The sequence below is a fragment of the Trichoplusia ni genome, chromosome 1 (assembly GCF_003590095.1).
Source record: "Trichoplusia ni isolate ovarian cell line Hi5 chromosome 1, tn1, whole genome shotgun sequence".
Lineage (NCBI taxonomy): Eukaryota > Metazoa > Arthropoda > Insecta > Lepidoptera > Noctuidae > Trichoplusia > Trichoplusia ni.
The window spans coordinates 21,459,136-21,486,406 of NC_039478.1; the positions used below are offsets into that span (position 1 = coordinate 21,459,136).

The 27,271-nt window shown below is 36.2% G+C and overlaps 1 protein-coding gene across 1 annotated transcript in view; it reads left to right on the plus strand.

Moving 5' to 3' along the window:
- Positions 1–1,119: 1,119 nt before the first annotated feature.
- LOC113499165 (chromosome transmission fidelity protein 18 homolog) overlaps positions 1,120–27,271 on the plus strand; it is a 31,304-nt gene continuing 5,152 nt past the window's right edge. Inside the window, exons 1-14 of the mRNA XM_026879521.1 lie at positions 1,120–1,655; positions 1,977–2,391; positions 2,715–2,868; positions 3,098–3,286; positions 3,671–3,890; positions 4,277–4,405; positions 5,733–5,892; positions 6,477–6,669; positions 7,227–7,375; positions 7,778–8,009; positions 8,387–8,542; positions 9,320–9,464; positions 9,893–9,984; positions 10,566–10,718. Coding sequence (XP_026735322.1) covers positions 1,568–1,655; positions 1,977–2,391; positions 2,715–2,868; positions 3,098–3,286; positions 3,671–3,890; positions 4,277–4,405; positions 5,733–5,892; positions 6,477–6,669; positions 7,227–7,375; positions 7,778–8,009; positions 8,387–8,542; positions 9,320–9,464; positions 9,893–9,984; positions 10,566–10,718 — 2,475 coding nt within the window. The 5' untranslated portion in view covers positions 1,120–1,567. The remainder of the gene's footprint in view (positions 1,656–1,976; positions 2,392–2,714; positions 2,869–3,097; positions 3,287–3,670; positions 3,891–4,276; positions 4,406–5,732; positions 5,893–6,476; positions 6,670–7,226; positions 7,376–7,777; positions 8,010–8,386; positions 8,543–9,319; positions 9,465–9,892; positions 9,985–10,565; positions 10,719–27,271) is intronic.

Below are 27,271 nucleotides of genomic sequence, written 5' to 3' on the forward strand. Positions count from 1 at the left end.
TTGTTGTTGTTTTAAGTTGTTTAAGCATTGCAGTAGACATTACTTTTTTGATCTCTATTACATATAAAGGGTTGAAGTACATTCCAATTACTAGGTACATTTAAGTCAGATAAGGCCAGTAACAATTTAATATCGAATTTCGATGATCTCTCCTAAGATATTAATAGCGTAACTTTGGTATTTGAAGTGTGGATGTGCGTAACATTACTCTGATGGTATACCTGGTCATATACCTCTTCTAACATTATTCATGTAACTCACGTTTGTTAATTAATCTATTGTAAATATACCCAATTATTAAAAAAACTTTCGTATATATAAAATGGTTCTTTTATTTCTTGTGAATATTTTTTTTATCTTGTAAGTTTATAAAGCTTTCCAGTGCCCGGAGCTAGGGTCTTTTTGACCCCAAGCAAAAGGAGAGGTGTTACAAATTTGAAGTGACAGTCTGTTAGTCTGTCTGTGGCATCATAGCTCCCGAGTGGTTTAAGCTATTTTAAGTTTGCTCAAGTGTCCTTAGTCATGTTTCATAAAAATCGGTTGAGCAGTTTAAAAGTTATGGGGTTCAAAGTTGGCAAGAAATAAAAAATGCCTGCAAATATTATGAGATTCTTATGTGACGGAAAAATAAAATGGTTCGAGTTCTACGACCTTTGCATCGTCACCAAATGTGTTAAATTGTGTCTCTCCTTCGAAAGGTATTCCGAAACTTATAGAATATAAATAGATTTGTAATGTAATGGATAAACACTTATTTCAGAGCTCGCACTGCTTTTGGTGAGTATCCTTACAAAAGCGAGCAATCACTTCTGTAGAGTGTGAGAAAGGACGGTGGGAGAGCAATTAAAGTGCTGCTTTTAATGAGGAACAGTTCAAAGCAATTCAGAAGATGAATTATGGTCTGCGGGTAGATAAGTTTAAATTTTACCGCAGATACGAAATGTAAATATGTGAGGAATTTAAAGACTATTTGAGGAGGGTAGGTATTGGATGCCAAATTGAAGCGTACAGTGTAATTTAGGGTATTTGCTGTCAAAAGAAATATAAATTTTAGAAGTAACCTTTCAAAAATATTTAGGTTCCTAAAATAAACCAAAAACCAAAAACAAAACCTGCTGTTAGACTCATAGAAAAGAAGTTGTCTTATTGATTGGCTAACCATATTGTATCCCTCGAATGTTGCTAGAATGATGGAAAATCTACATTTCATCTAAGTTATTTTTACAAAGCTAATTTCTACTCTATTTACAGTTTTACGTCTTACCGTTTCTTTAAAACCTCATATTAGGTTTTGGAACCTAAAAGACAGGAAGGCCAAGCCAACTTGAAACGAGTTTTCTTGATACTGACAAGTGGCATTTGACAATCCGTTGTCAATTTGACACAAAATTGGTTTGCGTTTTCAAATTGTGTATTTTGTTTATTTTTATGAACTTTATTGTATTATAGGTTGAAAAGTAATTAATAATAAGCAGGCGTTTTCAGTCTAACTTAATTTCAAGTCAAGCAGTTATAATTGTAGTAGATATTCTTTATTTTTTTCATATCCTTTTATTTTGCCGGCAAAATGAGTGATTATCCGGACCCCGAGGAAGAATATGAGCTTATGTACGCTGATGAACTGGAAATGCTCAATGAAGACGAAGAACATAATGGTAAAATAACAAATAATTTATTAAGAACAACCAAAAGTACAAACACAAATGGTTTAGGTTACCTATTGCAACTAACTAGATTCAAGTATAACCAACTTGTCATGTATAAACAATCTAAAAATATGCAATTAATTTGCTTTCAATATAGACTATTTTGGGACAGTGCCCAAGAAATATATTTTATTAGTGGAAGGAGTTGACAAACCAAGTTCTGAATCAACTGTTGCTTGAACAACATTAACATGATAAATTATAGAAATTTGCGTGTGAAGCAACAACACCTTTAGGTTCTTTATTAATTTTTGGAATCCTTTATTTCAGAACCAAATATAATCAAGAAAAAGCCCTTACCAGCAAAACGGAGCCTTGATTTCTCAAGTCCAATAGCCAAGAAACCTATACCCAGCAAAATCACTAGCCAACCTACAGAAACTAACCTTACTCCCGACATATCTCTCACTCCAAACTTGCAACCTTTAGAAACTATAGAGGATATACAACCTCCTTCAAGTAAAAGAACAGCAGAGGAACTCTTTGGTGACATCGATGACATAGATTTCAATGAACAGTTGCCAAGTAAAAAACAAAAAACGGACGAAGAAAATGATTTAGACCTTATAGAGAAAATCCTTGAGGGAAGGCGGTTGAAACAGATGTTATTGGAGCCAACTGGAAGAAGTCTTGGTTTCAGGTCTAGTTACAATGCTAAAGAAAATTTGTCATTAGATATACCAAGGTAAGTTTAACATCTGTTCAATTAAGACTATACAGATATGCAAGTAAAAGTGCTAAAGAATAGCTCAAAACTCAGTTGAATCCGCAATGTAACCAATAAATTGCAAATGTATTAATTGCAATTTCTAAAAAAAAAATCTTTTAGGTTGTAAGGCAACTTGAGAGTGGCAACTTGATGGCCATGTATATTAATTTCATTCTGTTATCACCATTCACCACTGAGCTGGTCAAAATTGTCCACTAGCACCACATAAGTCAGAAACCTGCAGAACCCATACTCTAAAAGCAAGATGCAACATTCAAGCTATTCATATAAAATTCCAGATGGGCATTTCTGCCTCTAACAAATGCTGATGGTGACAGAGTGTATGTGAAGCTGGAATCCGAGGAGTCTTGGGACAGTTCTCTAGATATGACTACTGATCAGATCTCCTTGCAGTCAACATATGCCAGTACTTGGGATGAGGCTAGGAAAATTGTAAGTACATATGTTACAAACAATAGTAAATTGTTTGATTATTGAGTAATTATCTAGGAATGAAAGGCAATAAATTTCTGTCTAAAAAGCCAATTAAAATGTAAGTTTTAAAAAGAAACAACTTGTTAAATTGCACATTATTATTATTACTCATAAATATTAATACCTAGTTTAGAACACATATTAGCCAGTATAGCTATAGTTAACACTAAAACCTTTATAATTCCAGTTGGAAACCAAACAAGAGAGACAGTTGGGTCTAGTAGATGATCTCACCCAACCCCTACCTGGTATTAACACCGATATCAATGGTAATGTCTTGTGGGTTGAGAAGTATAAGCCTAAGTCATATGTGGACCTGCTGTCTGACGAGCCAGTTAATAGAGCACTGCTGCATTGGCTACATTTGTGGGATAAGGTAAGAATTATGATTAAAACATAATATTGTTTTAACAAAATAATAAAACTAACTTCAAATCAAAAACTACTTAGTCAAACATGATGAAATTTTAAGGTAAATCTGTAGTGATAAAACTTTTCATAAAAATGTTATTATTATTACTATTTATAGCGAAAGTTTGTCCTAAAAGTTTATAACATTTTCTCACTCTGCCAATGGCGATACCAATTTTCAGATAAAGTAAAATCAAGTCTGCGTTTTGCCAAGTGGCCTGTCCAGCTCCACTGCAATTATCTATACTTGTCATAAATTTGAGTTGAATTTTGGAATGTATTGTATAAGACAAAAAAATCTAAACCAAAATTATTGAAAGACTAAAAACACATTTTCAACAATCCCCAGATAGTATTCAAGAAGGAAGTGAAGACTCTTGAACCGCAGCAGCGTACGACCTTCAGCAAGCGCGCGGGACAGTTCCAGCTCACCAACAAGTGGAGGGGTAAGAAGGAGGCCGAAGTGGAACTGGATGAGGACGGCCGCCCTCACCACAAGGTGGCGCTGCTGTGCGGACCGCCAGGCGTCGGGAAGACTACCTTAGCGCATCTGCTGGCGAAGGTTGCTGGTGAGATGTTATCACGCATATTAGTTACACACAGATGTTAAATATGAATGTTGACAGTATGATAGTCGTATTAAAGAATAAGGAGATGCAGATTGTGTCTTGTTGTCTTTGAATATTAAAAATCGTGCTTTGATGTCGTGTCCTGTTTGAATATGGACATTTTATATTTGAATATGGCTGTTGATGAATTCTGTCTGTGAGTTATAACGTTAAACTAAATTTTTGCGTTTTGCCTTCATTTGATCAATAAAATTGATTAAGTGCTTCTAAATTCAAGCTTGGGGCTATTGGCGTTTTACTATGGTAAAAAAGTTTATTCGTTCTCCATGTAATAATAATATAATCATCAAAGTTACTTCAATATGTGTCTTATGCTTGTCCTCTAGGCTATAGACCGGTGGAGCTGAACGCGTCTGACGAGCGCAGTGCGGACGCCTTCCGCAACGCGCTGCAGAGTGCCACGCTCATGCGCTCTGTACTGGACGCCGAGAAACGACCCAACTGCTTGATACTAGGTTACTGTATTCTATTATTGTTTATTTATTACTTAAAAAAGGTACATTGTATAATGTTTAATCTGGTTTAATGTCTATGAAAACTTTTCGCAGATGTTTTAATTTAGTAGGCTGTAGTAGCCAAGAAGGGAAAGACAAAAAACAGAAATCTTTCGGAAGATGGCAAGCTGGTATGGCTAAATTGCTAGGGGTTTGAGAAAGCCTTAGCTAAAGAGCACACAGTATAGGAATAAGACTATATACAGGGTGTCCTAAAACTCAATGATAATCTGAGACCGGATGAAAGGCCAAGTGATAACAGATCAGGGAAAAATATAAAAAAAAAACCATATCACTCAGTTCAGCGATAAGAGACATTTAAAAAGTTGAAATTCGACATCCCTCGTCGCATTTTTAAGTCCTGTGATCACCAATGTGACAATTTCGCTGTGAGTATTTTAATTCCGGGATCTTCATTAACGATTCTATTATTCGAAACTATAAATTAATGCAATGAAAAAATTTTTTTTTTTTTTATTTCAAGAAATAGAAACAGATTTTTTTCCCTGATCTGTTATCACTTGGCCTTTCATCCGGTCTCAGATTATCGTTGAGTTTTGGGACACCCTGTATAGGAACAAATAAGTTAAACAGATATTGTAAACAAATAAATGCGCATAACGTAAGTCGTTTTTACAAATAAACTAGCTGTTGCCCCCGACTTCGTCCGCGTGGTTAGAAGATATAAGTTATGATTTATATGTTCCCTGTTTTTTCCACATTTTACATTGTATCTTCGCTCCTATTAGTCGTAGCGTGACGGTAAAACCTTTCTCGATGAATGGTCTATTCAACACAAAAAAGATAAAAGATAAAAGACATTTATTTGTAAAACATGAGTATACACAACACAAAAAGAATTTTTCAATTTGAACCAGTAGTTCCTGAGATTAGCGCGTTCATACAAACAGACAAACTCTTCAGCTTTATATATTAGTATAGATAAATATACAGTGTGTCGAAATACCTGAGCCATGCTATAGCTGTAAAATATTACGTGATAGCAAATATTAAAGAATTTCTTTTTATGTTTATGCTAACAGGACGTTCAGTAAGGTATGTGGTGTATTGTATATGGAACTTAATAGTATCTAAGAAATTTTCAGTTTTTTAAGCCGCTACCATTAGAGTATTGTGTACTAATCATTAAGGTCGCATCTTATTTATCACACATAAGGTTTTAATCAAGATTTAATGACCAATTCTCTTGTTCATGCAACCCTTATGCAAATTAATTCTAAAGGGTAAGTGTTAACGAAACGCTAAACCGTTTGTATCTTAATTCCAGATGAAATAGACGGTGCTCCACTACCAACTGTAGAGTTATTGGTCAGATGGTGCACAGCTACTGTGCCTGAAGGCAAGAAGAAAGCTAAGACCCAGCCGCTGAAGAGGCCCATCATCGCGATATGTAATGATTTGTATGCACCTTCACTGAGGCCGCTGAGGTTAGTCAATTGTGAATCTAAATTTTCTTTGATGTAAGAACTGAATTCCGCATTAAGGAATTTAATCCTACTGTCGCGGGCATGCAAGCCACAAGTGCAAAACATCTAAACTCAGGATATGGATTCGTGATTACACAAATTCTTCAGCTACTCGGGGATCGAACCTGCGAAGCGTGCACTGTTCTGGTGACGTTATTCTATTATCGATTAGTTAATATAATATTTGTTGGAAAAAATCTTAAAGTATTTGAAGGTTACATGCAAATTAGATCAATTATGTGTTTTTTGTATGAGTTCCCTACTAATTTTTATTTATATTATTAATGTGAAAGGTTATGTTTATGGATGCATGGATTTTTGTTCCTTTCTTACGCAAAAAATAGTGAATTGAGTTAGTTGGCCATATGTATGGTGGCTATACGTCGTGTTCAGTGGGTTTTGGCGTCGTGACCTCAACCATTCGGCTATCAGTGCAGTCTGATTCGAGTTTTAACATCTACGGCTTTTGCTTACTATTAAAACATCCTTATTGCTGAAGATTATGGTCTATCTACGTTCATGTGGTTGTGTCGTAATGTTCCCAGAGCGGTATCCCTGACGGTCCTGGTGGGCGGCGTGTCCCCGGCGCGGCTGTCGCTGCGCCTGCAGCAGGTGTGCGGCGCGGAGCGGCTGCGGCTGGCGGCGCGCGCGGCGGCGGCGCTGGCGGCGCGCGCGGCGGGGGACGTGCGGGCCGCCATACTGCTGCTCAGCTTCCTCAAGGCCAGGGATAAGGCACAGGTAGCACAAGATTAACACTCTGGCTATACGCTGTGATGACGAAGATAGTGTGATAATGTAGTCAAGAACGGGAACACGTTGCCGAAAGTCGCGAAAATTTAGAGGATTTTGAAAAAAATGTAGGTCACTGGGGTTCAATAAAAGTGTTAATAAGTTGTTTTTGTAAGAGTACGTCTTCATTGTCATCATTGTACCTTGAAGCAAACTTCATTTCCTTTATTTTTTTTTTTGGATCTAGCAAATTAACTAACCCTTGTATATCTTACAAATATATTTTCCTAAACAATAAAGATAATTAAAAAAAAATACTGGTATCATCACCACACCACAGTACATTGCATGACATGTCGCGAGTTCGATCCCCGCGTTCACAACTTTTGTGTCATCTACAAATGCCTGGTCATGTACCTTGAATGTTTGAGGAAATCCTTGTGACATAATGAATTAATTCCATGACAATTCAAAGACTCCAAGAATTTAAAAATATAATTTAAATTTAATCCGCCGCACTATTCACCACATAATTATTGAACCTAATTTCCTCTTACCTGTTTTAGATAACCATGGAAGACGTAGAAAACGCAGCGATAGGCACTAAGGACTGCCACAAGAGCCTCCTACAAGCATTGCAAAGTATATTCACGACCAACGACAGCGATCCGAGCGCCGCGCTCAAAACTATACAGGCTGCTGGCGAATACGACAGGTAAGCTTACATGAGTTAAGAACAAAGTGTGATGATCTAGATTCAGAAATTGCGTAAGATAGAGAGGTCTGGAAGAGAAGGGGGAGGCCTTTGCCCAGCAGTGAGATCTAAAACAAGCTCTATTAAAAAAAGAAGTCAGAACATCATTATGACGGTAAACCTGCCGTGGATTTTAATATGCTGAGATGATGAACATCATTATCCTCGCCACATTTTAAATTCAAAACAAACTAAATTGAAAATTAAAAAGCTATGATCCACAAACAGACAGTCAGACTCACAGCCAGACATATCAATTGAAATTCGTCACTAAAAATGAGTTAAGTAAACATATTGCCTGATCAGTGATCATAACTTAATATAGATTTTTACCAAGTGATATATGTTTTTTTCTCTCCCCAGACTAGCTGACGGTATCTTCGAGAACTACCTGTCGTCCCGCTCGGACGGGCGCCTGCGCGTGTCGTGCGAGGTGTCCTCGTGGCTGCTGCTGCACGACGCGCTGAGCAGCTGGGTGCAGCGACACCAGAACTACAGCGTGTACGCCGCGCTGCCGCTCGTGTTGGCTCGCTGCAGTACACTGCTAGCCTCTAGGACACCTATTAGAGTGAAATTCCCGTTTCAGGCACAAGAGGTTCGTTTTATACGAATATTGTTAGTGTAAAATGTCTAATTAAAAATAGTGCAGTTCGCTAACTCACAACATTAAATAATTTGCTGTTATTTTGTGATATATGTATGCGCTCCAAATAAGCTTAAAAAAGTAACATATCGCACTACAACTTGTGATAAAAAAAAACGATTATCCTACTAAAATTATAAACGCGAAACTTTGGATGTATAGATGTTTGTCATCTTTCACGCAAAAGCCACTGAACGGATTTAGACAAAACTTAGTGAACTAAAATACTTTATATCCAAAATGGGATATTGGGATTTTAACCCCAGTTTTATGTTCACGTGTGATCATTTTCGATTTGTAGCAGGCTATCTTTAATGTCTTCGTTATAGATGTACCGTAAGAAGTTAGAGCTAGAGGGCATAGTGCAGTCGGTCCTGAGCGGCAGTACGCCGTCAGTGTGCAACAACCGCAACGCGCTGCTACTGGATGTGTTGCCGCTGCTGCCGTATCTACTGGCTCCTAATCTCAGAACTGCTAACGTACAGGTATATATTTAAATATTAAGTAAACATTTTGTGGGAATTATACACATTGTATGTAACAAATGTAAATTTGTCTGAGCCCCAATTCTGCTATTTACAATCGCCAATGAATGAATGGGAATTGGATTAAATTGGCACTATTCGTGTTATTCGAAGGGTTTTTCTATCACAATAATTTCAAATTCAATACGGGTCGGAACGCTCACTGTCAAAAAAATGAATGTTCAAGTATTGTGTTGGCAAAACGCTTAAGAGAATAGGAATAGTATCAAATTTAATACCATTACCATCGAAGCCATTGTAAATAGCAGAACCCGGGACTCTGTTATATGTTTTTGAAACATTGATCATGTTCTGGTCAAATTTAAGTAGGTTTAATTTAAGGTGTATTTGATGCATTGATGCATGATGAATGCCTATGCATTGCTGCGCTCCTAATAAATGTGTGAGACGTAAAACGGCGGTTCGGGTTAAGTCTTTAAGATTCTTACACTACTCTCTTCCTTATCCAAGGAGGTGGGTGTCTACATTGGCCCATTACACTTGTAAGGGTCATAATAAAGAGATAGTTGAATTAAAATCATCAAAAAAAAAAGATATCTAAAGTCTTGCCAGGTTTTTAACGACTTACCAACTTCCAATCTGTTCATCATCTACAAGCCCTATAATATTCTAGATTTGCCAACAATAAACCCTGTCGAAAGTTTGTTTGTAAGAGACCTTAAATTACAAATCATGGTGGTTTAAAGACCTTTCTTCATATAATATATTTTGTCCCAGTTATGTAGTGAGAACGAGCGCAAGTCGTTACGCGCGACGGCGGGCGCCATGTGTGACTACGGGCTGCAGTACGTGCAACAGCGGACGCCCGACGGACTGTACGCCTTCGTATTGGAACCACCCATATATAAGGTGGCCTTCTATGGTACGTATGAGAAGTATACTCATGTAAAAATAACTGTAATTGTCTGGTGAAGGAGTTAAATATTACGCAGAAGTCAACATTTGACGAGTACATTGCTTAATTTTTTATGTTTAATTCAGTTCTTTTGAAAATCTGTGTTGTTTCCTGACAAGTATAGTATCGCAGTAGAAACAGGGCTTTAACGGTCTGAGGGCTCAGGATGACACAGTTTTGCATTAAATAAAGTCGTGATATTTGGTATTCGAAATGTCAATAATAAACAAGTGTAACATTTTTCTGACGCTCGATTTAAGAAAATCCATTCACTGTATTCTATCTTCCCTACCCTACCTACCATTTATTTAACTACGCCAACAGTTATATCAATATCATTATAAATGAAATCACGTCTCAAAATACTATTATAAACAATTACATTTGTTTACCAGGTACTGAGGAAAAAGTGCGTCCACCGCCAGCGATAAGGCAGGCAATATCTCGCGAACAACAACTTGAAGTCATCAGACGGAATGAGGAGATGGTAAGTAGTATGAGATGGCTATGGTATAGTTTGTTCATTTCATTATGTCACAAGTGAAATTGGATGGTATTGTCGTGTCATAAGCTTGAAATTTGTGCTACAGGCGGAAACACTGTTAATGATATCGAAGATCAAAATAACTTATTGCATAGTTTAGATACTTAAAAAAGGGAAACAAACTTACATATTTAAGAAATAAACGAATTTTAATACTTATTTTGGTAATCTTTATTGTTTTACATTTGTTTTTAGTCGAGTTTTATTGTAATACAGAGTGTTTACTCAAAAGCAACAAGATTGTTTACCTTTTGTTGGCAGCTCAACAAATGCAGTACAGTCATGTAGAATATAGTTTAAAGTCCTAAGCTAAATAAAATCATTTTCATATTCCTTGAAATAAATACCTACACTGTAAAGTCTAATAGTATAATAATATCGCGTAGCAGTCAGCTACGAAAGCGTAGCACGTCCTTTCGTAGCGCACGCGTAGCTTACAGTATTTATAGGCTACGTCGTTTTTGAGCGATGTGATTGTAACTACTATTTATGTAATATATTTACACATATGTTTTTTTCTGTAGGCTAGCAGAGTACCGAATAAAGGCAAGGCTAGTGACACTCTAAAAGCGACAGTCGATAAGAAGACAGAGTCTACCAGCAAAGATAAAGAAGTTGCGCTACCAAACCATTTACAACGGTTACAGCCCAAAGCCGTAGTCAGAAGTGCACCACAGGTAAGATCATTTTATTATTTTACCTCATTAAGTAAATATTTCATGTACATATTTATTAACTAGCTGTTGCCCGCGACTTCGTCCCCGTGGTTAGAAGATATACCTAAGTTATGATTTATACCTGCCCTGTTTTTTCACATTTTCCATTGTATCTTCGCTCCTATTAGTCGCAGCGTGATGGTTTATAGCCTAAAGCCTTCCTCGATGAATGGTCTATTCAACACAAAAATATTTTTTCGATTTGGACCAGTAGTTCCTGAGATTAGCGCGTTCAAACAAACAAACTCTTCAGCTTTATATATTAGTAAGTATAGAAGTATAGATTCTTCACCAGAAACGGAAATTATTTTCACATAAGTTTTGTACCATTTTTTTTTAATTACCCAATTTAGTCGTATTAGATATACGACTTAATAACCCTGTTTTCAACAGAATGCATTAAAAAAGAGACATTCAGAAATAGAATAAATGACAATTCTATTGTTGAAAATAGAATTGTTATTTACAACGATAATTTATTTGAACATATACATTATCATATAGCGTCAAAAAATTATCATTACACATCTCATCGAATATATTAAACTAGCAATAATAATCACAAACATTTTAATCGAAACCACACCTCAAAAACAAACATCGGCAGAAAAGACGTGTTTAAAGTTCCATTAAGATGCAAAAACAAGTCGACATTCATATCGCAAATCAAAATATCACTCACAATGTCGCGCCTAAGCGAGTTGCGGCTAAAGAACTCGTTACAGTCTGAATAGAGCCCGCGATGAGTTTACACATGCGATGGAATAAATTAGCAGTGTGTGCTCAACGCGATTTGATACTGCTGTAATTGAAAAGACTAGGTTTTAGCCACAAAGATGGGTTTTAGGGAGCTTTTATTATACGTTGTTTAGGGTTTCGTACTCGAAAGGAAAAATGGAACCTTTTTAGGGAGTCCGCTGTCTGTTGGTCCGTTCGTTGCTGTATCGCTTGATACGTGATAGATAGTAGACATTTTCGCAGATAATTGTGTTTTTGCCTTCGATATAACGACTTAAAGTTAAGGTTAGAAGTTAAGCAACGTTTCAAATTTGAGGGTGGGTACTGAAAGAAATATTTGTCACACAGCGCAACGTCAATTTGTTTTTCTCGTTTGTACAGAACCCTCAGAGCCTCAAGTCGGACTCGCACTTAACTATTTGTAGGTGGCTATCCAAGTTAGGTATGTTAGTTTGGTTACCCCAATCTTACAAGATGAATATGAGCTAGTTTGATAGACAATTTTTACTTAGTTTTTTTAATAGTACGCGTGAATAAATCCAACGATAAGTATTACTTATTATGAATATATTATTATTTTGTATTTACTGCCTTTTGCGGTTGTATCAGAAATTGTAAGTTTTAGCAATTTTGGTAAACAATAAACGAGTCTTAATCGCAATATTTCTATTAATCATTACCAAATCAACAATGACTTGAAAATTCTTAAATCATAAAAATAACTCGAAAAACTTTTCAGTCACTTCTCTAAAACACTATTTCTCAAAAATATTTAAATACAACATATTTCTACTACTTACATCTAGCATACAAATACGTTGAATTTGTTGATAGCAAGTAATAGACAGAAGACGGCGCTGGTAGGTGGGAGCTCTCCGCGAATCTCGCTAATTAAAACTGTGTTTGCTAAATCCGCGTCGCGTATTGTGAGAGCGTGAAAGCGCTTCAGACCAACTCGGCATAGACTAGGTGACGGAGAATGGACAGCTTTGGACTCTGTCCAAATGGTAACCCTGAGTGCATCTTAAATTCAATTGTTTGTATTTCGAGAACACATTCAAATCGGACCAGTCGTTTCGAAGGTTTTCAGTATCATACATAACTATAAACTATTATGCATTTTGGTGAATTGAAGACGTCTATTTTATAAGATTTTGACTTTCTAAAGTTTAGAAAAAGAGTATGGAGACACTTGAACTCGGTATGATCTATTGAAACGGTTACCTTAATACTTTACTTTAATTAATGTTATTTATTAATTTATTATAAATAATAAATAAGGAAAACAGTAAGAAACTTCCTACTCGTCTTTTATTCTCACACAAAACTGTTGTTATCCCCATAACTCATTTTAAGAGTCTCCTAGTATTTCACAGGACTGTTTATCGGATATCAAAGTTAAAAGAAACAATACCGATAGTACTAGAATATTTTTAGTTATTTAGAAATCTATCCCACTGTCACGTCTACCCAACCTGTTCACTTTTAAACACGTTCGCAGCGCGAAGTCACGTAATCACAGCAATCTCGGAGCGAGGGCTCGCACAAAAAGAAATAATTAACCCATCCGCGTCGCTGCACTTGTCACGCCGTGTCACGGCTTTTAATGTTGCCCAGTGTCACGCCAGAGGGCTTATATCGCCCATGCATGGTTAGATTAGTTTGGCTGGCTGTATTTGATGTTTGTATAGAGTCCAGATTTATTTACATACAAAACTGGGTGGGTATTTGACTAAAAATACGAATTAGTTCATCAGATAGAATTTCAAAAAATATTTAAAAAGTATTGGAAATAAAAATGAAGATGTTACATTTACGTGTTATATCTTGTGACGTCACTTACCAGTACGCTTTTTACTGACCAGTGACGTTGCTAGTCCCCTCTACAATATGTTTCACTTTCTTATATCTTTAATGCATTTTATCTTCGTATTTTTTAGATATTTTAAATTGAAAATACGTAACCAGTATTTATAGAAACCTGACGGAATAATTCGATTTTTATTAGTCGTATACCCCTTGCGAAAAAAAATGAAGGTCTCTGCAAAAAAATTGAAAATTGAGAAAGGAGCTTACACATTCAGTATACATCATACTCATGTACCTACATACAGTTAAGTTTGTCATGTATATACTTTCATGTATCTCTAAATTAGGACCCTATTTTTTATTTGGCCACACACGGACCTAAACAAGGAAATATCTGTTTTTTTTATAAATAAATAACAAGTACGTTATTTCTTCAGAAAAGTGATAGAAACTTTCAACATTCATCATTCATTCCCCTGCCCTTATCCCAATTATTTTATTTGGGGTCGGCGCAACATGTCATCTTCTTCCATACCTTCCTATCGGCCGTCATCTCACAAGAAACACACTTTACAGCCATATCGTCTTCCACACAATCATTTAAAATGTTTTACTAAATTGTTATTCCGTGAAACCTGGTCGCTACCAAATAACTTGACAATTTCTTTAAAGGCAAAGAATATAATTATGTATTGTGTTAAATACGACCGAAGTTAACGTCATAACTTTTCGAATATTCCTTAAATAACATCCCTCTCGTAAAAGATAGACAAGTTGTTTTCTAATTACGAACCGTCCATTATTTAAAAAGCCCATCACGAAAGAAGCGTAAATCAAAAATTTCATAAGTCCTCAGTGTCAAACAAAAGAGTTGTGTTTTTTATTTGGAGCCACCAAACTAGAGAACTCTTGTTTTGTTATTCGAATTAAAACTACGTGCCAAACTTGATGGTTTTATGGGACCAAATGACAACTGTTGAACTTTTGAATTAAAAAGAATCAACAAAATCAGTTGATCCAGTTCGAAGTTACGTAAATACAAAATTATAAAAACAAAATACAGAAAAAATGAGATCACCTTTTTGAAGTCGGTTAAAAATTAAAGTTTAATATAAGTAGCTGCGGACATATTATTATTTTAATTTGTCATGGACTGTATTAGCTCAGTTGCTTTTCATTTTACCACATGCGTTTCATTCATTAGCCATATCGCACCTCCTTCCTATTAAACACCCCAATCTAAACTAACTGAAGACTGCCTAGCGTCTGACTACCCGTAACGACAGTCACGTGCCTCCCGAAATTCGGCGGAGCTCGTTGTGATAAAGATGGTCATCCATCTACGGACCAACCGCGTCTAACTTAGCTTAACCTGAGATCGATTCACTTATGCGGTTATAGCTTAGCCACGAGCTCCTCAAAACCAAATATACTAAATTAAAAGGTTTTTACCTATCTCCCGTCTTTTTTTAGACTCTACCGCTTTTCTCGTGGCCCCACAATAATGCCCATCATAGTCTGCAGCAAGTTACGTCGATAGCGGCCCGGACAGCCTCCCTTTCGTAAATACAATAACTAATCACAATAAAAGGGTTGCGGCCGTCTCTATTAAAAACTCGCTAAGAATTACATTGAGGGGTCGGTAAAGACTAGCGGATACTTGGATAGAGTTGTTTTTGTTTTAAGTCCATATCGGATAACCGTAAAACGTAAAAAAGCATAATGATTTTGTCTTTGAACTCTTCATACTGCACAGAGATTGAGTTTTCATTGAAAACGTGTCAAATAACGAAAATTTAATTAGTAAGTAAGTGGTAAGTTAGTAGTAAGTGGTTTTTATGTAGCCTAAAAGAATTGCTCAAAACAAACATACAAAGGAAGACAAGCGATGGTTTGTTCAAACTAGAATGTGTTCCAGACGCTAAACTTGTATTTTTAACTAATGCTTGTTCTGAGTCTGGGTGTCTTTGTGCATGTGAACTGTATGTTTGTAAAACCCCCGCGAAACAAGGATTAAATTCCTTATTGCGGGCGTTCTTTAAACAAAAAAAAACTCGCAGTGTACGTTGAACATAATTATTATGATTTCCTTTTGGCTTTCTCTTCGCTAATGGTCTTGCGATTCCGTCGGGGCACGGAATCATTGCATCATTTGCTGTCTATCAGTAAATTAATTATCATTTATTTAAGGCTTTGTTGTCGATCGTATGTTAAGTAATATATTTTCTTATATATTTGCGCATATTCGGAAAACGGTGTTTCCGAATATTTTACCTTTATTATACGTCTTATTACAGGTAGCCGAGTATGCACACATAAACCACTGTGCGCGATATGTCGTGCGATTTATTTTTGTTTAAGTGCTTTAAATATTTGAAAGCCCCAGTGACACATATATTTAATTCCTTATTGCAAAAGTCTTAGTAAAAACGTTGTTGATTATTAGGAGCGACAAATCGTTATCTTTAAGTGATTTTGAAAATACATCAAAGTATTTTTTACATAAGTAAATGTAGTTTTTCAAGTTTAAGTTGTTTATATTGATGCTTTATAGTCTCATTTCCTTTTAAATTCCTGTATTAAATTGCACACACAGAGACAGTTCATTCAGAAAACCTAAAAAAGCTCTATCAAAACCTACCTGGTACTTACGAGCGATCTCTTCTACAATAACAATAAAAATAAAACGCCTTACCTTTTTTAATATAAAAAGCATTTGATTCTCATCCATTTACTGAGCGTAACTGCGCAATAAATACGTTGGCATTAGGCGCCGCGGCGGCTAAGTGCCGCGGTACGTCTGCCCGTACTAATTGCTAACTATCGCTCTTACCCACTTTTGTGGACCTACCTCCATACTGCGAGAACGGGGTAACGGGTAAACTCTCCACTTATTTTAGCTAAAATTGTTCTGCATTTAGAAATGGTATCATTAAGACTTTCGGATTGCATTGGGGCTTTGTCTAGGATCCAATTGTTGAGATTAGGCGATGGTGAAAATATTAAGGTTCTAAATTTTTGCCCGCTGTAAAATTATCTCAAATTGCTGACGTTAGTCTGAAAGCTGTTCAAGCTTAAAATGACCAACTAGCCACGTTTCTCTCCCGCCCACTATGCGGGTTCCATCCAATATAGAGTAGCGATGTAGACGACCTGAGTACGGTTTGATGATGAGACAAACTGAATATACCCCACAACGCCTGGGCAGAAGAAACAATAGGCCTTACAGAAAAACAACAAAAAAGTCAGCTGACACGGCCACATTTGAAAGAATTCCACTAAGAGAAAATTAAGAATGATAAAGGCGAAAATCTAAGTAAGCGCTAAACACTTACAAAATATTTTCCTGTTTGATTTGCTAAACACCGAACATAATAGAGGAACATATAATCCAAAAAATCCCATCCGACTAACGCTTACAACAGCAAGATCCAGCCCATTACAGTGGCGAGCACAAAAATGTGTAACGCCCACCTAATAAATTTACCGGCAGTTAAATCGCGCACGCGACCCAAAGTGGATGGTTAGCCGGGCCGCTGAGTGCTTTGTACGGGTTTATGTTCCGCGATTAGGGCATTTGATGCGATACAATTGTAGCTGCGACAATTAAATGGCATGAAGTATACTCGCTGATTTTAGTTTGTTAGTCTTTGGTTTATGATTTGATTGGACTTCTTTGTTCCTGTTTCAACTTTATGCTTTTGTTTTTTTAGTAGATAGAGATCTTATTGGGTCGCGTGGTCTGAAACTATTTGATTTTACTAATTTAGTATTCAAAAACTTCTAACGAGAATGCATAGCTACCCTCGCCAAAGACTCGGATTAAATTTGTCTAAAACGGTAAAATAAAGGTATTGCGAAGATGTGGTTTTGACATCAAAAGTATCTTTTTTTAAATTCTCTTCTTAAACAAAGAGACAAGCTTTACCCAAAAACTAATCAAAGTAAAGTATAATCCCTATAACAAAATAATCACCATATAACCAGATTCCATTCCCGACTAAAACACAAAAAAATCGCGTTACATTACGTCTGATAACTTATGTCAGACATTAAGCACTCGACTCGGTCGTAATAAAAGCAATAACACTCTGAATAGGAAAGAGTGCCTCTATAATGCGTCGGGTAAACGAATATGCGGGGAAATTGCTCTGGAGCGAACGTAGATGCGATTGAGAGAGGCCGGATACTGGCAATCATCAATCTAACCCCCTAGCCCCGGGTAGATCGTAAATCACGCGTACAATAGCCGAGGGAAGTTCTTAACAAGAAAAACTATAGGTTTATATCCTTCCGGAGCGCGGCCAATCGGAAGCCGGCGAGTGCCCCCCCTCGTAGGGAAGGGTTAGCCCTGGATCGCGTTAGGGAGAGATTCTTTGTAATTGGCCGGTGATCATAGATATGGATTCGTGATGAGGTCATTTTAGATATGATATACTTGATCATGTTAGTCAATCTTGGTTTTAAAGGACGTTGCTGGTTTTGTAGCTAACCAGCTTTGAGTATTTTGGTATAGTATTGGGAATGTAAGTTTTCGTTTTGCGTGTATTTAATCGAAAAAATAATTAAGCATAAAAAAGATGTAATAATAAAAAAATAGTACCGACTACTTTTCACTGCGACTTGTTTCATTATACAACTAAAAAACGTTTTTAAATAAATTTTGTCAAGGATTATAATCAATTTTCGAATAAAAATCAGCAAAAACGGTCGCCATCAATATTTGGTGTCGTATCATTCATGACCGAGGTCACCACGATTACATATAGAAGATTATATTACATATCTCATTTTCCAGTTTCAAAAACATACCAAAGTCAAATTCCTCACCGTAGTCCTTCGATCCGGGTACATTAACATCACCTTATCCCTATTTTCCATCTGTAAACCGGTTAGGGTGAGATATCACCACGTCTGTCCATCTCACGCACACCGTCCGTCATTCTCGGCTTAGCGTAATCCTGGATGATAAGAAAATGGCTGAGGTGTGATTCCAATTATTTATTACATTTATATTGATAAGGTTTTCTATGAATTTTCTATTGTTTTTTTTTGGTTTTAACTTATTGGGTTGGCTGGTATGTAAGTTGAAAATTGAAATTTTTCTACAGTCTGTTATGGCGTTTGGTATATGCCTTTCTTTTGGTTTAGGGTATGACTTCAATTAAAAAGATATGACGATATAATTAAATGTAAAACGGAGTATGTATTCCAATAAAAGTTAATCTAATCGTATAACCTAAACAACAATATACTGATTGATTGAACCCAATTCTAAAACACATAATAAAATGCCTAAACTACATTTTCCCAAAGCATGTAATATTTGAACACAATTTACTTTTTCGACCGAATTCATTTGCGGCTGGCAACACGTTGGAAAATTTGAATTTAGAACGCGTTCGGGGAGCGCGGGCCGCCGCGGCAAATTGTGAATTAGACCGCCGCGGGCGCACCGCGCCACCGCTTGTTAGCTAGTTTTTACGCTGGCAACCCCTTTGTCAGGGAAATTGCATCAATGCCGTATTGCACTGTGTACTTGTGTAGTCAGTTATTTAGACCGCGCGGAAAGATTGCTATGATATTCTTTTTATTGCAGTTTTTCGCAATTCGCAATTTTGCGGTCGTGTTTTGTGAATATTCTGTATGTATTTTTAAGGCTTAGAGAGTTTTATGGAGAAATGTCAGGCTATTGAATTTAAGCTTGCTTTAACTTGTATTAGCAACTATTTGTAAATCTACCAAATTAGAACAAGCCTTAAGAAATTAAAACTATAAGGGTTTATAATTTTATCGAATTCGAAAGAAAATCTCTTATTTAAAGGCTATTCTAGCAATAAAGAACTTTCACTAGTGCAGACACCCTGCTTATTTTTAACCTCAAAGCAATTACAGACAAAACCCAGCATATAATGCATTCATAAAGAAAACACTCATTTTATGAACTATTATAAAAAAAAACATCACTTAATAAACACGATACTCTGTTTTTTTTCCCATCTACATTACAATCACAATTACAGCGGCGACAATGTGCACGACTAATTGCCCTTAAGGGTGGGCGTTCGTTTTCAAAATTCAAATGATTGTAATATAATGTAACGCGCCCGGCGAGGGCGGTGGTGCCCTGCCGCGATGCAATCGTAACGCTAATGATTGCCTCGCTCCCACTGTGATGGGACTTTATTAGTGTAAGGAATATTGTTTGCAGATGTAATTGGCAAGTGCTTGACAATGAGTTGCGATGATTTAGTGTTGGTTATTTAAAGTATGGATAGACGCCTTTTAAAAAGACCCTGATCATAATTGAATGCCATAGATTTTTTTTATATAGAATACCTTATATCTTTCTTAAATGAAGTTTTGAATTATCCTGATGAAGAATAAATGTTAAACATATAACCGGAGTGTGTTTAATCACGTGCGTTGTATTATTAGAATCGACTGTAAAATAAATAAGTAAAATTGGTATTGTTGGTTAATATTAATATGTCATTTTCTTAAGACTTATCTTACAAGGCATTGCTAAATCCAACAGCGTTGTTATGATATAGGATGGAAATACTTCATAAGCTTAATTAATGAATATTGTGAAGTGAAATCAGCCAAAGCGATCCAGTTATAATCGAATTTTATTGAGAGGAAAAAGAGACAACTTTGATGTCATAGAGAATTTATACAACAGACCATGATCTAGAACACCGCGTAATAGAAAATAAAACCTAGATAGTTTTATAGTTTTCTAAATTCAGACTCTTGTTTTCAAATCTTTACAATTTAGTTTATTTTCAGCTTATTTATTTTCCTCATTTAATTTACTTTCCTGCTCAGAACCCGCGCTTATTGATCTGCCTCACTTCCTTCATTATTCAACAGAACCATAAATAACACAGTAATTTTCATTTCACTCCGCATTACAAGGATTACAATCTCGATTTCCCAACGCCCCCACTCTATTATTGTAACTAATCTTGTCACTAAACCCTAGTCCGATTACCGAACGCGGCAAATAGGCTCAAATAATGCGGTTCCAAAATTTAAACACGCGTATAATTTTCAAAATTGGAGAAGTGGATGCCATATGCGTTGCCTGAGGCCTTTATTTTTTTTTTGGCGCCGCAAAGTCGCACCCGTTCGGATACGCGCTACTGACACCCGTTAAACGACCATTAAGAACACAAATGTATTCACGAGTGGGGTGAGCGGATAATAAACGGTTTTATTGGCTTTATCCCGTTGTGTCTGAGCCTGAGCCAACATTGTTACTCGGTTTCTTTTTTGGTAAAGTAATTTGAATATTTTATTAGTAAAATTTGGCTGCTGAAGTGTTCGTTTCGATTTTTTTTCGGGTTTTGATTGTGTGAGTGTTGTGTACGCTGTATACTCAAATATGTCTTCGTAATGAATCTTATTATTAGAGTTTTTTTAATTATTTCAAGCACTACAATTATAGTTACCTAATTCGTCATTAATACTGGAACATATAAGCTGATATACTTTTACTACAAGTAAATTACGAAATCATAAAAATGAAGACTTATTTACTCTTTGAGCCAAAAGCCCCAACATACCTCTTCACTATTAACGCCCCTTAAACAAACACTAACCTCGGGCTAAAAGTAAACTGCGATGAAAAGCTTAACATTTGTGTAAAGCTGTGCGGTAATCATCTTTTGTGAGCTGTGTCAACATATGGCATATTGCGGGGCATTGCCGGGCCCTATCTGATTAAGGCAAACAATTTGCGGACCTGCCTCCATGAAGCTGGGATTCTCTAGAAAAGAGTAACAATCTATGAGGAACGTATAACTACTATTACGTTGTTAATTGTGCAGTTAAGAAATGGACTTTAATTTTTTTAAATCACCTTTTACAATTCTGTGCTTTTTGATATACAACATAGTGCTGAAACATTTAATCACCTCAGCTACGTAAACAATTCGGTGAGGTTTTTATTCCTTACAAACAGAGAAGGAAAACATCGTGAAAAACCTGGAATCCAAGTATTAGAATCTGAAATCGCAGTAAGCTAGCCTCTGTGTTTTAACCTTGTGTATAAGGGAAGAGGCCTGTGCCCAGTGTGATGTCACAGTGCGACAAGTAACTACAGGCGCACTAGCTGGTATTATTATGATGGTTTCTGCTATAAGGTATTTGACTCAATCTAATAATAGATATCTGCAAAAAATATTGAATACGTATTTTCCATTTTATCACATCACTTAAAAGTAGATAAGGATACTAAAGGAAAAAGAAAAAAAATACGCCCCTTATATTTTTTGTAAATATATCTGATGAAATAAACTGTTTTTTTTTTGTCATATCCTATTATAGCTTTTTTTTTCTCGTTGAATCACCCAGTTTCCGCTGAGGTCACATGCGGCCCCATAGCTTTCACTCCGCCAGCCCGCGAGCTACTCGCTCGACGCATGTAAAGGGTTAATTCCGATGCGTTTTAGATTGTACACACTGTTTCATAGGTTCTTCTTTCAGCGTAAATTGATGTTTTGTGTTGGTGGTCAATTTTAAGATGGTTTTTAGTTGTTTATGTTCCATAGAGCTGGATATGGAGTTGTGTCGCTTCGTTTTATTCAGTTTAGAAATGACTAGGTACAAAAAAGGATACAAAATATTTTTCTGTTATAAGTAGGTTCTTAGGCTTAAATTGTGGTTACTTTTTTGTCAATAAATATGGAAACTCTTGGATACATAGACATACTAGCTGTTGCCAGCGGCTTCGCCAGTTACAAATAGAAAATGATGACACAAAACATAAAAACGAGAAATTACTATCCTATGTAATAATCTAGGTTATTAACTTTCTATGTTACAAATGTCCAAAATATGTACAGTGGTTTTCGCGTGAAAGAGTAACGAACATCCATCCATTCTTACAAACTTTCACGTTTATAATATTAGTAGGATTCAAATATAAAACGTCAAGTTTTCAAGAATGATATCACACTACCCAAATTATATTTCACAACAAAATTATTTGTATAAAAAAAACGGACCTTCAGCAAAAATGAAAACAATACCCCTCGTTTTATTTTAAATTCCAATTACGTTATATAAATCTACCTGAACGCGTAACACGTCTTAATCCATGTTATTGACAGTGATAGGTCGATCGATCACGGTCCCCGTAGAGTATCGATATAATTTGCGTTTAACTTTAACAAATCGTTCGCCGCTGAATGTAATTTGTGTGAGAGCATTGCCTTGCCATCGTTTATTATGTATTAAGTTACCGTAGTTTTTGGTAGAGCCGTTTTTTAAAGGTAAATTTGTCTTAAAAGTGTTAAAAAATAATTGGTATTTCGATATAGGTTTAGCTGTGTTCGATTTTACGAAATAATCTGTTGATTAATGGTAAATGTTGTTTAAAAGTTGTAAGAAAAACTTTGGAACGAAACGTTTCATTTTTTTTATAATCGATACATTTATTTATTTCGGGCTTTTTAAGAGGCTTTTTTCAGCAGTGGACTGTATTCAGTTAATAATTATGTTGATGATATTTATTTAAGCAATCAAATCATTTTTTCACAATGAAAACGAAACCGTTTATGAAAATATCAATACATAACTGTAGGAACCTATGCAATAACTTAAAACACAACCTTTTTTAATATAACAACTAAAAACCGCAATATAAAAATCTATTATACATATTGAAATAAGGTAGCACACACTATAAAAATAAAACACGATCATTTAAAAACCAAATACGTTTAAAGAGGAGAATAAAGTAGTATCTGTTCCCCGTGCTGGCGGCTCCCTGAATACTTTATGATAAAGGCTATTTATTCCTTCTGACAACTGCCTTATTGTCCTCCCACTAAATAAAACTATTGTAACAATATCAATAAGGCTTTTCTTAGAACAAAGAGAATGTTATGTGAGCTATTATAGGGTTCAGCGTAAGATTTCGTATTTTGGAGATATGGTTTGAGAATTGGTTTTTGTGATTTTGAAACTTAGTAGGGCAGAAATTTATTGTTTTTTCCCTAATGTCTGCCAACAATTTCAGAGCTCTCTTTTCTATTCTGATTTGTTGGTGTAAGTTTAAAATAATATAGGATATGGTACCCCGGACTAATTAATGCATTATGGTAGTTTATAAATTATCGACTTACAAAAACGAGATTTTTTAAACAGCATATATTTTTACCACAATTGTTCAATATAACTCTTGTCAGTATAAATCACTTGTACCTACTGAAAATACTTAACTAAATCATTAAAGTATCTTGTAAGAAAACTAAACATCTCCCACCACATAACGTAGTTTCGTATCGACTCTCGTTTATGTGTGCCATTAAATAAATATCGAATAGGTTAGCGTTGCCCGACGATGTATGGCCGGCATTACCAAATAAATGGGCAATTTGTACATAAATATATATCGTAACGTGAAATATTAGGCTGCTATGTATCGCGTTATAGCGGTACAATAATAAGCCTTCGTAAATGGGAGCAGTTTTGATAGCTACATGATCGGCAATTCGATATATTGTTTGTTTTTTGTGTTAGTCGTATACTAGGTCATAGGTATCAGTTTAAATAGTATGAACAAAATGTAGAACGCTCAAGTTGGTTAAATGATTTTCATTTAAAATCAGTTTTTCTTTCTAGTTGTCATTTCTAGTTGTATATTGTCACCAATTTCACAAATCACCAATACCCAGGCAATCATATTCAAATACAACAATGCATAACATCTAAAAGTGTTACAAAAAACACCCAAAAAATAAACAGTAAACTTGAGTATCGCAATCTAACAAGCAATCATAAGATAAAGCCGCACAAACTCTTTCCCATCTCGCGTCGTATCGTAAAGACAAGTTCCACAGCTATCCGCGCTCTATTTACGATACAGAACAAATAAGTATCGGGGTGGGGCCCCGGGACTCGAAACAATGAGAAATGACCGGCGGAAAATTGCGCGGATTGTGAACGGAATCCGAGCGGAGACGATCGCTGCTTAAGATCCTACAGGGATGGAGTGCCGTTTTTGAATAGTTTTTACTATCTGAAAAAAAGAAAATGTGGTTTCTTAGGTTTACGCGAATGTTAGACATTGAAATGAAACTACTTTTACGGATTTTATCGCGGTTTAATTTTAGATTTTAGTTCCCGACGTTTCGAAACCTTTGCAGGTATCATGGTCACGGGCAGACTGAGATGGCGTTCGTCTTGACAGAAGATGTTGCTCGTTCTACCTTCATATTTTAATTAATTATTTGTGGTCCGACCTACGCAGTATGAGCTCACTGTGTCTTGATGTCTTGCAGCGCTGCTCTTGGGTTTGGCCTTGAGTTTATTATTGGATCCCAAGTAGGTGATATCTTCCAGCCATCTTCTCTATTGAAATTAGGGTGTTTTTTAATCTCAATAGCCTCGCGAAACATCCTAGGTAAGAATTTGGATTCTTTAGCGAGGATCTGTGGTTGGTCAAACCTAATATAATGAAATAAAATATAATACACCGCCGCTCAACGAAGTCTGCAGTCGCCGAACATGCTGAAGGTTCCAGCCATTATATTAGATGCTGAAGGCAAACTGCAATTTATGTATTTTTATTTATAAGTGATGTTAATAGAACGGTTAATGATTTTTTGCGTGTCAGTCAAACATTCGGTCAGCAAACAATGGTATCTTCATTAAACAATATGAAGAAAGGTTGAAAGAATGGAAGGATGACCATGATGGTCTTTCATCAGGTTTCAGTTTTCACATGATAAAATTAGACATAATATAAGCCTTTGTAACTAAATAACTTGCAAACCCAAAGTATGTAGACGTATCAAATTGAATCATCATAACGCAAAAATCTACGTAACCCGATATGGATTCGACTGATTGATAGGCGACTTCATCAATTTTCCAAAGTAACGAAATTTTCGATTCCCTGATTAAGGTGCAACTAAGTTACCCTGTTCCATTGAATCACGCTCGCGTCTCCATGGCTAGGGCCCAGTGCACGTCTGGCGGTAGCCCGAGGCGGCCCTGTGTTGGCGCGCACTCTATTTTCCTATTTGCGCGGCAGATTGGCTCTGATTGTATTGTTTGCGGCGGGGCGGGGCATTGATACCAGGACCCCTCCCCGCGCCCCGCACACCTCCCCCCCGCCATCCCCACAGGGTGCAGCCGAGCGGAAAAATGTTATCTACTACGTGAAATATCGCATGTTTGCGATAAATATTTGATAGGAGAATGGATTTTTAAATTTGTTTCGTGCGGACATTCGTTTTGCGGAGTCCCGAGTTCTTGGGAGGTATATAAATGGTTCTGTCTTACATATATTATTACGTAAGCTTGTATGGTTTGAATACCTACATCAGTTAGATTTGTTTACAAGCATTTTTAGTATCAAGTTTTCTTCTTATCATTTTATAACATGTATCAGTGAGTTATAAAAGTAAGTAAGCAACCCTTAAAATAAACTTTCCTGCAGCCCCTATTGTAAAAAAAATCCCGAACCTATCAAAACGATATCAAGTCATGAAAACAATGTACCCTTCAGCCACTGAACAGTAATTGACAATATCGGCACATCTGCGGGTAAAGCGCGACGTATAACGTATAAGGTGACACCGGTAACTTTTATGAGTGCGAAATTGTGTTTATGCGGTGCCGCGGCGCGATTTACCGCCGCCGAGCCGCGTCGAGCCGCGCGCCCGCCGCGTAATCGGAAATATTGCACGGGAACGAAGTTAGGATGCGGTGCGAGGGAAAAGGAATTAGCGTTTTAGAGCAATGTTGTCTAAGAATATATTTTCTGATGCTTTTCTTTCTTGATTTATTGGAGGGCTACTGTTTTGATTGTCTACTGTATCAAAGTTTTAAAATATTCTTTATTTTGTAATATGAAATGAAACAGTATTATAAATTTGCTTTAGAGTTTAACTTTTTATTTTATTTGTCATTTAATTTCTAATGCTGTGTCATTCAAATTCTGGTTAGTTTTAGGTTATTTTATTTTTTCGAGATGGTCTGGTGAAGACTACCGCTTTTGACTTAAAGCCTTGCCTATGGCGATGGCCGCATCTGGTGTTATTGTCAATAGTTTCACTACGACTCGCTGAAATAAACTAGTAATTGGTTTGCTATTGATGCTTCCTATTTGTTACAATATTGTGTATATCGTAAATATGTATCACATTCTTTATTTATACGATGACTTAATTGTTTTGGAGTATAGTTTATTCAATGTTTCATTAAAATATACACTTTTTTTCGAACCAATGTAATCACTTATTCGTTTATTTTCACTACATCCAATTGTAAAAGCTACGACAACTTGCTACGAGTGTTCGTAGCGCTACGCCAGGAGCTACGAAGTCTATCGATCCACAGTTTTCTTGCATCCAACCATGTAACAACATGTAGTACTTGCTACACTCACTTATAACATTATTTTTTGTAGTATTATTGACAGATTCTGTATTATATTTAAATCTTCATTTTTGTCTACCTAGCAACAGTTCTAAGAACAAAGATAATGACGTATCATCGTGTAGGTCGACTCGGTCGCATCGCACGCAGCTCGTTAACGACGTCGCCGTGTTAACAACACTCGTCTCTCACTAACGCGGAAACTGACGCCTTTCTTGCTCACGAACTTAAGCTGCACATATAACAAGAGTCATACTCTTTTCATGTAAAAACTCGTTTTATTTTAATCGACTATCATTTATTTCCTTCAAACCATTTATTGAATAATCTTAGTTCGGTGTCATGGAAAGATGCATATTAGTATTTGATATGATCCATTGCATGATAAGCATTCGAAGTAAAACTGCCCCAACATGGATTGGGAAAAGACTTAATAAGGTTTTTGATTGTGTCTCTATAAAAAATATGAAAATTACGAGAGCAACTGCATTTCACCTATAACATAATATATATATATATATATCTGATAATAAAGCCTATAATCGCAAACTATCGCATTGTTGTCTCTA